General features: G+C 44.0%; 1 protein-coding gene across 6 annotated transcripts in view; it reads left to right on the top strand.

The window, feature by feature from the left end:
• Positions 1–943: 943 nt before the first annotated feature.
• PCNX1 (pecanex 1) overlaps positions 944–10,787 on the top strand; it is a 171,087-nt gene continuing 161,243 nt past the window's right edge. For 4 of the 6 annotated variants that reach the window (XR_010942113.1, XM_067731811.1, XM_067731819.1 and 1 more), the window contains exon 1: positions 944–1,183. Coding sequence is in view for 5 of the 6 variants with exons in the window: in XM_067731811.1 (XP_067587912.1) it covers positions 1,031–1,183 (153 nt within the window). In the remaining variant the exon portion in view is untranslated. The remainder of the gene's footprint in view (positions 1,184–10,787) is intronic. The other 2 variants (XM_067731833.1, XM_067731825.1) reach the window with 2 other exon arrangements.

Genomic DNA, 10,787 nt, shown 5'->3' with positions numbered 1-10,787 from the left:
TAAAAATGGCTACAAGTTACAGCACGTTAAAAAATAAAATCACCGTGTACAATGATCAACCTGTCCACCCCATACCTTTACACCTCTTGCAACTTCTGTTAATTTATCTGTCTTTGGAAGTAGTAAATCTGTCCAATCCTGGCCGTGGTTATTTTTCTCAGTCAAGGGCCTCCAGCTCACTTTATGGACCAACACAGTTCTTGCTCAAAGTGGGTGCGTTTGTGAGTTTTCAACCGTCATCAGCTGTACCTAATCCTTTCCGGCCTTCAAGGAGTATCTCAGATATGAGCCTCATTGTTCCTAGGCCTTTAATAAATATCGTAATTCGTCAGCCAGGATGCTGACAAGGTTTCGGGGGGTGGAAGACCCGGTTTCTGGACTGGTGAAGGAACTTGCCAGCTTCGGGTACCGGGAGCGCAGTGGGGTCTACCACAGCCTCGACTCGCTATCCCCGGAACCTCAGCAGCCCCGCCCCCGGGCCCGGGCCCGGGCCCGCGTTCGCGTCCGCTCGCGCTTCCCCCGGGCGCCACCAGGAGGAGCCCGCGGCTGCGAAGGCGCTGCGCGCACCCGCGGGGAGCCGGATCAAGGGGCGGAGGGAGAGGAGAGGAGAGGAGGAGCTGGAGGGGGCGCGGCTTGCTCCGGGTGCCTCCCGGGCGCCGGGCCTCCTTCTCCGCCAGGCTGTGGGCTGGCGGCTGGCGGGGGTCGCGGCGGTGGCAGCGGCGCTGGCGGGCCGCGGGCGGCGGGGGCCTGGCTCCAGCTCCGGGTGTTAGGAAACAAGATGGCGGCGGCGCTCCGAAGGCCGGTCCCCACCTCTTCTCCGCTCTCCTCCGCCCCGCCGCTCGCCTCCTCCTCCTCCTCGATCTCCTCCTCCTCCTGCAGCAACCCCAGCGACCGCAGAAGCGCCGGCCGGCTCTCCCGGAGCTCCGGAGGGGGATAGATTGGGCAGCTGCGGGCTCCGGCGACCAAGGCAGAGCTGGGGCCGGGGCGGGGACGGCGACGGCGGCGGCGGCGGCGGCGGCGCCGGGTGGGGATGGGGTCGCAGACGCTGCAGATCCTCCGGCAGGGGGTGTGGGCCGCGCTCAGCGGGGGCTGGTACTACGACCCGCACCAGGCCACCTTCGTGAACGCGCTGCACCTCTACCTGTGGCTCTTTCTGCTCGGCCTGCCCTTCACCCTCTACATGGTGAGTGTGGGGGCGGGGAGGAGGGCGGCTCCATACCCTTCTGGCGGGCCGGGTTTCCCGAGTCCGGCGGGCGGTCGCGCCTCCCTGGCTCCGGGCTGGGGGTACGCCCTCTTCCCCTTCCCGGTGCGCGCCCCCCACCATCCCGCGCCCCGGTCCCCTAGGGGCCCGCCGCCCCCCTCGCTCTGGTGCTCCCCTCCCCCACCCGTGCTCCCCACTGTCCTCTCCCTGGAGGGCTTCCCCTATTTCAGTGATGACAGGAGAAGCGAATCAGCAGCAGCCTCCGCCTCCCGCCCCCGGGCGCCCAGCCCGTTTTCTGGGAAGTGGTATCTTCCTAGGCCCCTTCTTCGGGGTTCCTGATCCTGCCCTCTCCAGCCTTTCTAGCCGGGTGGGTGAAGCCCGAGTGGGGCTCCCTGCCTCCGCGTCTGGTGGTGGGCGCCGAGCGTTCTGCTCCCAAGGGCCGCCGCATCCGTCCCTGGCGCGCGTGCTTATCTGCGCTCCGTTCCTCGGGCGCCGGACACCCCTGGGGCACTCCCTGCCCCTGAGGCAGTTCTCGCTCCTCCTCTCCGGGGAGTACTCTCCCTCCACCTCGCCTCTAATCCGGGTGCGGAGCTTTTGGAGCCGCAGGGAAGAATGTGTGCCGCTCGGTGCGGAATGTATTTTGTGGGGAGTCCGGGCTCTTACTCGCTTAGACGTAGTGGTTGAAAATCTGACTCTCGCCCTTCCTGCCTCTCAAAATCCTGTTTTTGCTTACCAGTGGTTCTTTTCTGTTCGGCTCCGTGGCCAGTGGCTTTTATTTCCAGGCCAGCTTTGGGGGTAGGGAGCGGGGGAGATACGGGGAATCTGGCTGGCATTTCAGCAGATTTGTTTGGGTTGGTTCAAGGCCTTGTACTGACTGATAGGAAGAAAGGAAAGTACTGCCTGTTGATGAATTCAGTACGATCAGTTTCTCCGAACGATCTAGGGTTTTAAGATATATTTTCACCGAAAGTTGTGAGCGCATTTTCTTTTTTAAAACACATTGGGTTAGGGTGGGGCATTAGGGAGACTAATGTGGAAGAGAGGTGATACTTAACGCTTCAGTTAAAATTTTAAAATAACCAGAAGGGAGGAAAGATTGGTAACTATTTATTTTAGGAGAATGCCTTTGAATGTATTTCTGCTAACGTTGTGGTTCTTCGTGGAGCTGTAGTAAGGGTGCTGGATTAGAAAATCTGGTGAGGATACCCATTTCTTTCCTAAGTGAAGCTCATTTACACTACTTGGCAGAAAAAGTGGAGGAAGATGTACTAAATTTCACATTCTCAACAACTTTTAATTTTTCATTGAAATCGTTTGGGAGGGACCTGCTGCTAGAGGTAAAAAAGCCATTTTAAAAAAAATACTGAGTAACTGATGGCTTATTTCTTTAGGGGACTTGTTCAGTCTTGTCACTTTCTGAGAATTTATCACAAAGTGTTATAATTTTCCATTAATTCTGGCCCAGGGAGTTAGTTCTATTTGCACTTCTCTATCTTCCAGGAATATGACATAATTAATGAACAGGTTAATTACTTTGGGTGTAAGAATCCTCAGGCTGTCACAGAGCTCTTTATAGCAGTTTTCTTTTATATCCAAGAGAATTGTAAATTTAAAACTGAAGCTGGTTCTCAGCTAAGACTCTTGGTGTTATTAAGGCATTATTAGAGCAAATGGAAAGCACTGAGTTCACTGCTTCTTTTTGGGAGTTTATTCAGTTAAATTTAATTCACAAATAAATATTTGAATGTCTGCTGTGTGCTGGGCAATTTGCTGGGTTCTGGGAAAATAAAATTGCTTCTCTGACTTTCTTGTTTATGTTAATGGCAACTCTGTTTTTCCTAAACCTTTAAAAAGCTCTCGTTGATTCTTCTCTTCCTCTCTCTTCACATCCGGTTCAGCAACAAATCTTGTGGGTTCTGTCTTCGAAACCTAACTAGAATCCAGCTAATCATCATCACCACTCCCTTGGTTCAAGCCATCATTATGTTTCTCTTGGGTTGTTGCAGTGTTCTAATGAGGGTCAGTGCTTCCATTCTTTATTCTCTATTCATAAAGATGTCTGAGTGATTCCTTAAACCGTAAGTCAGATCGTGGCACTCAGCTCAGAGCCTCCCTTCCCATGTGTTTACCCCCCCCCACTCCATTTGCCTTCTTACAATTTTTCCCACACAATAACTGTGTTCCTGCCTCAGGGCCTTTGCACTTGCTATTCTCCCTCTGGATGACTCCTCCCCTCCAGATATATGTGTGACTTAACATGCTGCACTTATTTCAGGTTTCAGTTATATGTGAGGCCTTCCTTGATAACCACTGTAAAATAGCAACTTCCCAGCTCGTACAATACTTCCTAGCCCTCCTACCCTCCTTTATTTAATAGCACTTGTTACAAATTGGTATATATTTATTACTTAATGTCTCTCTTATCCCATTAGAATATAAACTCTAAGAGGGCAGAGACTTTTTGTTTACTGCTGTGTTGTCAAGACCTAGTTCAGTGCCAAGCACATAGTGAGAACTCAAATATGAAATGAATGATTAGAAATGAACAAAACACAGCTTTTGCCTTCAAGGAAGTTCAAGTCTAGCTTGGGGATAATGAACAATTACAAGCATTAGAATTGTTGTGAAAAGCTAAGTACAGAATGACCCTGAGCTTTTAGTCAGGGGATTGATCCTAGTCTGGGGGCAGTTAGCAAAGAAGATTGGTAAATGTTTACTTGGAAGTTATCAGCATTATAGAGGACAGTCCAAGCCACAGACTAGAATATCTGGGGAGAAAGTATAATTCATTAATAAGAAAATGGCTTGGCCAGAACTCCAAAGCCTAACAGCAGTTAAAAATCAGCAAAGGAGACAAGAAAGGTAAAAGGAAAATGAAGGGAGGAACCCATAACAGAAGCCAAGGAAAAAGTTTTTGAAAAGGAGAAAATGGTAACAAGTGCCAAATTGCCCTCCTGAGAGGCAGTACTAATTTAAATTTTCATCAACAGGATTGAGAGTACTTGTCTTCCCAGCTCTTCTCAACACTTTGCAAAAAAGAGTGTCAATGGTTGTAAATTTCTTTTTCAACGGAATGTTGAATAAATGATTTCAGTAATATTCTGTTTTTGATAATAGGCAGAATTTGTCTTAAAGTACTTTTTAATCCAAACTTTTCTTAGTCCAAGCTAAGGATGTTTAACTGCACTAACATATATCACAAAACAACTTCTATTTGAGTTTTCCTATTCTCTGCACTCAGATAATTTTCACAGTTAGGTAATTGGTAAACAAGCAGAAATGTTTCTTTGAGAGAAGATTGATTGAGTCTTTCTGTTATTTTATCTGAGTTAAATCAAACGGTTTTCCTGTGTCTCTGTGCATAGCTGGGGAGGACAGAGAATTATTTTGTAGGTGGGCTAGGACATCTGGGACACCGGGGTAGTAACACTAGGATAGCATAGAGTAATGGTATGGAAAAGCACAGATTACAACAAGTATTCTGTAGATTCTACTATACTGTTGACTTCTTTAGCATTTCAGATGAATTTTACCAAACCACAGTGGAATAGTTACTGATTCTGATTCCTCTGGTTCCTCTCCGTGTCCCCTTAAAAGTTGATTAAATGCTTTCTTTGCTGGAATTGTAAAATAGTTCACACTTCCTTTCCTTCCTTTATCATGAGAACCTGAAGGGTTGCATGTTTTATAACTTGTACCGTTGGTGCTAGTCTCTGTTGCTTTGTGTTATAATAAGAAAGAAAAGAAAACCTAGGGGAAAGCAAGCCATTTCCTTTTGAGATTTTAAGGGAAAAAAAAAAAGTCCTATTTGTAGAGCTTTGTACAAACCAAATAGAAACCTGAGTGCCAGCTGCCCTGAGAATAGGCAGGAATATTAGTCACAAATTTGAGAAACTTGAATCATGTATGTGGCTGTTTTCCTAATCCTCCTCACTCCCTGAAAGTTGTCTAGACATAAACTAAACAGATCCAAGCACCATAGTTGTCAACCTAAAAACTTTGTATTTTGAAATAATTTTAGGTTTACAAGAAAGTTACAAAAATAGTATAGAGATTCTTATATACCCTTTGCCCAGCTTCCTCTAATCTTAAAATCTTACGTAACCATGGTGCATTTGTCAAAATGAAGAAATTAACATCAGTACAGTACTAGTGGAATTGTAGACGTTATTTGGGTTTCACCAGTCTTCCATTAGTGTCCCTCTTCCGTTTCAGGATCCAGCCTAGGATACTGTATTGCATTTAGTATCATCATCTTTAACATGGCGCTTGCTTTCTGTTTTCCCTTACCATGCTGGGATTCTATTCTTTGAGGAATTTTACAATTTATAACAATTAATCAAATTGTGTCTTATAAGAAAAATTAGTGAAAGGTTATATGTCTGTGATAGGTACATTTTAGATGGAGAAAAGAGGAGAGTATTCTGAATGATTTTTAAACCAAGCATTGACCGTTAACCTATGTGAGGCTGTTTTTGAATTGAGATATTTTACGTATGAAGAATTGTATGACATGAAATAATTCTAAAGAAGAAAAAGACTTTAGACCTCATTCACACAAAATGGACACCAGTGTCTTAGCTTCCTCCTATAATGCTGTTTCCCTAATTTATAAATTAGAAGCAATGAGACAAATGCACAACCATATTACAAGGTAGACTGTGACTAATCCCTTATGTGTCGTAAAGTGTTCAGGAATTGGAAGGAGGATGCAGTTATTTCCTAGAAGGCTTTATGCAGAGGATAATTCGTACATTCACAACCTTGACTGTATGCTGGGCACTGTGGTAGGCCTTATGGTGGGGGACCTTTATAAGGTTTGTTATTTGTGCTGGAACATCATTTCCCATAATCATCCCACCAGGCAAGTGAATCTTTGTTCTATGGAGAAGATCATTTAGTGAAAGAATAGGTGTTCTTGGGTGTAATGGTTTGCTCTGCTATCAAGTATTTTATTGTAATATATCCAACATGTTAAAGCTTTCTTAAACCTTGTTTAATTGTTCAAAGTTATAGTTCCTAGAATTTATAAAATTTAACATGATATCTAACATGGTTAGTGTTTTGTTCCAAATTTCCCTTTCATTGTTGGCTTTGCCTTTGATTTGGTAATCTTACACAACTGCTGACAAGTGTTTATAGCATCGTTTTTGTTCACATCATTATGCAATGTCAGTGGTACTCAAACTTTCACTGTGTATCTATCTTGGCTTTCTTCCTTATTAAAGAATATCTGTAGGTAAAACACGGAAAGTCAAAGTAACTAAAATCACAAAGTGCACCACATAGCTCTTCACGCTGTCCTAGGCATTGGCAGGTGGCTTTCAGCTAATTATAACTATATATTTTTGCTCACTAGTGGGGTGAGCAGAATTAGAATTCTCCATTGGATGGTTTCAAACTACCTGCCCTCCACTCCTCTGCTCATTCTGAGTAACCGCTTATCCCTCTTCCTTCTGTAGCAAGGTGCACATCACAACACAGGCTGGCGTGAGGCTGATGTTGAGATAATCCTGAGTCTGCTTTTTCTTTTCTTTTAAAAGGAAGTTACTCAGCAGCTTTGGAAGATTATTAGGAATTCTTTTTATATTCCTTACTAGTGTCTCTCATGATACTTCACTTGAGAATTGCTGGCCTGCCATATGACACAGGCTTCTACACAAGAGATAACATAGGACAGAGCTGCCATTACCTTTCTTCTTAAAAAAAAAAAAGCCCACCATCTAATAACTGGGAATTAATTTGCCTGCATTCCTATTTTGCTTTACTCCAATAAATCAGTATCTGGGGGAGATTCCAGGCAAGTGTATTTTGAAAAGCCACTCCCCCTGGATGTACCAACAGAAAAAGCCTGTAGGTGATTGCTGGTGAACACCTCATGCTAACAGTCACTACCTGGGAGTTTTAGTCTATTATTTGTGACTGTCTGAAAATACCTTATTGTTTCCTGCTTAGGTTGCTGGTTTAACTCATCTCCTTTTTTTCAGCAGTGAATAAATTACTGAATAACTTTGACTCTGGCTGTAATGGGGGCTTTTATGGTACTGATAATAGTAATGCTTATATAGTGCTTTTTACCCAGTATAGTATAATTCTTGAGCATTTCACCCTCCAGTTAAAAAGCCATTGTTAGGTTTTTTATCATGTGAAAATATTACTAGTTGTAGAAATTGTTCCATGTGGTAATCATAATCCAAAATAAAAGTACATATAATCCAAAGTAAGGGTCCAGAATAAAAGCAAACAACGCTGTGGCAATAGTGTGGTGCACATTTGTATATCTAAGATTTTACACCTGGAAGTTCGCAGCATAAGTTTCTAGAAAAATTGCTGGGTCAAATTATACCTCAGAAAATGTACCAGTTTTTATTCTCACTAGTGTATGAAAGGACCTGTTGCCCTTTGTTTTCACCAACATTGGTTATTATGTCTTTTTGATGTGATAGTGTAAACTGGCATCTTGTTTTAATTTTTGTTTTTTTATTAATAGGTTCTTTGAGTATCTTTTCATAGGCTTAGTAGACATATCTTTTTTCTTTTAGCTGCCTGTTGCATCCTTTATCCTTTTTTGAAAGTCATGTTCTTTCTAAGTGATTTTTGAGAGCCCCTTGTATGTTTAAAAATTAGCTCTTTGTTATGTATTAAAAATTTCCCATAATTTGTCTTTTAAGTGTATGATTGAGGTTTTTCTTTGTTGTTGTTGCGGTGCGCGGGCCTCTCACTGTTGTGGCTTCTCCCGTTGCGGAGCACAGGCTCCGGACGCGCAGGCTCAGCGGCCATGGCTCACGGGCCCAGCCGCTCCGCGGCATGTGGGATCTTCCGGGACCGGGGTACGAACCCCGTGTCCCCTGCATCGGCGGGCGGACTCTCAGCCACTGCGCCACCAGGAAAGCCCTGATTGAGTTTTTTGAGCATATAAATGTAACATTTTTAGTAGTTACATTTGCTATTTTTCTTCCTGTGGTAAAGACCTTCCCTGTTAAAAACTTGTAAAAATCATGTTTTCATCTAATAATTTTTAAATTTGGGGATAAATTTGCATGGTTAAATAAAAAAGAAACTAAAAGGTGGTGAAATCCCTCTTTCATATCTGCCACCATCTTCCCAGTTGCCACCTGCACTACCTCCCATAAAAAACCACTGTGGGGGCTTCCCTGGTGGCGCAGTGGTTGAGACACGGGTTCGAGCCCTGGTCTGGGAAGATCCCACATGCCGCCGAGCAACTAAGCCTGTGAGCCACAGCTACTGAGCCTGCACGTCTGGAGCCTGTGCTCCGCAACAAGAGAGGCCGCGACAGTGAGAGGCTCTCGCACCGCGATGAGGAGTGGCCCCCGCTCGCCGCGACTGGAGAAAGCCCACGCACAGAAACGAAGACCCAACACAGACAAAAATAAATAAATAGATAAATAAAATTAAAAAAAAAAAACCACTGTGGATAGTTTCTTGTGAATCCCACCGCAGCTTACAGGCGCAAATTCAAATGTCTGTCTCCGTCTCCCACCGCTGCATTCTTTTTTTAATAAATTTATTTATTTATTTATTTTTGTTTGCGTTGGGTCTTTGTTGCTCCGCGCGGGCTTTTATGTAGTTGCAGCGAGCGGGGACTACTCTTTGTTGCGGTGCGCGGGCTTCTCATTGCGGTGGCTTCTCTTGTTGCGGAGCACGAGCTCTAGGCGCATAGGCTTCAGTAGTTATGGCACGTGGGCTCAGTAGTTGTGGCTCGCAGGCTCTAGAGCACAGGGTCAGTAGTTGTGGCGCACGGGCTTAGTTGCTCCGTGGCATGTGGGATCTTCGCAGCCCAGAGCTCAAACCCGTGTCCCTGCATTGGCAGGTGGATTCTTAACCACTGCGCCACCAGGGAAGTCCCCCACCACTGCATTCTATATATTGTTTTCCCTCCACTTAATACATCTTTTTTTTTTTTAACATCTTTACTGGAGTATAATTGCTTTACAATGGTGTGTTAGTTTCTGCTTTATAACATGGTGAATCAGCTATACATATACATATATCCCCATATCTCCTCCCTCTTGCGTCTCCCTCCCACCCTCCCTATCCCACACTTCTAGGTGGTCACAAAGAACGCAGAGCTGATCTCCCTGTGCTATGCGCCTGATTCCCACCATTTAATATATCTTAAACACCTGTGCATCAGTACCAACTGGGCTTCCTCAGTGTTTTATTTAAATTGAGATATACTTGATATATAGCATTATATTAGTTTCAGATATACAACATAATGTTTGAATATTTGTATATGTTGTGAAATGATCACCACAATAAATCTGGTTAACATCTTTTACCATACATAGTTAGGAAGTTTTTTTCTAGTGATGAGAACTTTTAAGATTTATTCTCTTGGGAACTTTCAAATATATGATACAGTAGTATTAATTGTAATCACCTGTACATTACATCCTCATGATATATTATTTTATAACGGCAAGTTTGTACCTTTTGTCCCCATTCACCCATTTCACCCACCCCCTACCCCTAACTCTGTCAACCACCAATCTGTGCTTTATACAGTATCTATGGTCTGCGTTTTGTTTTGCTTTGTTTTTAGACCCCACATATGAGATCATACAGTATTTGTCTTTCTCTTTCTGGTTTTTTGTACTTAGCATAATGCCAGACGAGGTCTATCCATGTTGTTGCGAATGGCAAGATTTCCTTTTTTATGGCTGAGTAGTATTCCATTATATATATAATCACATTTTCTTTATCCATTCATCCATTGATGCACATTTAGTTTGCTTCCATGTCTTGGCTATTGTAAACAATGCTGCAGTGAACATGGGAATGCATATCTCTTTTTGAGTTAATATTTTCGTTTCCTTCAGATAAATATGCAGAAGTGGAATTGCTGGATCATATGGTGATTCAATTTTTAATTTTTAATTTTATTTTTCTTCCGCAGTACGCGGGCCTCTCACTGTTGTGGCCTCTCCCGTTGCGGAGCACAGGCTCTGGACGCGCAGGCTCAGCAGCCATGGCTCACGGGGCCAGCCGCTCCGCGGCATGTGGGACCTTCCCAGACCGGGGCACGAACCCGTGTCCCCTGCATCGGCAGGTGGACCCTCAACCACTGCGCCACCAGGGAAGCCCTATTTTTAATTTTTTGAGGCACCTCTGTACTGTTTTCCATAGTGGCTGTACCAGTTTATGTTCTCATCAACAGTGCACAAGGGTTCTCTTTTCTCCACATCCTTGTTAACACTTGCTCTTTATTGTCTTTTTGATATTAGCCATTTTTACAGGTGTGAGGTGATATCTCATTGTGGTTTTGATTTGTTGAGGATTTTTGCATCTATTCATCAGTGTTATTGGCCTGTAATTTTCTTTTCTTGTGGTATCTGGTTTTGGTATCAGGGTAATGCTGGCCTCATCAAGTGAGTTTGTAAGTGTTCCTTTGTTTTTTGTTTTTGGGAAGACTTTGAGAAGGATTGGTATTAGGTTTTTAAATGTTTGGTAGAATTCACCAGTGAAGCTGTCTGGTCCTGGACTTTTGTTGGGTTTATTTTTTTTATTTTTAATAGTTCCATAGTAATGCATTGCATGGATATATTATTTATCATGTTACCTG

The sequence above is a fragment of the Pseudorca crassidens genome, chromosome 1 (genome assembly GCF_039906515.1).
Source record: "Pseudorca crassidens isolate mPseCra1 chromosome 1, mPseCra1.hap1, whole genome shotgun sequence".
Taxonomy (NCBI): domain Eukaryota; kingdom Metazoa; phylum Chordata; class Mammalia; order Artiodactyla; family Delphinidae; genus Pseudorca; species Pseudorca crassidens.
Note: the sequence above shows the minus strand (reverse complement) of the source record. Positions and strands in the feature narration are given on the sequence as shown.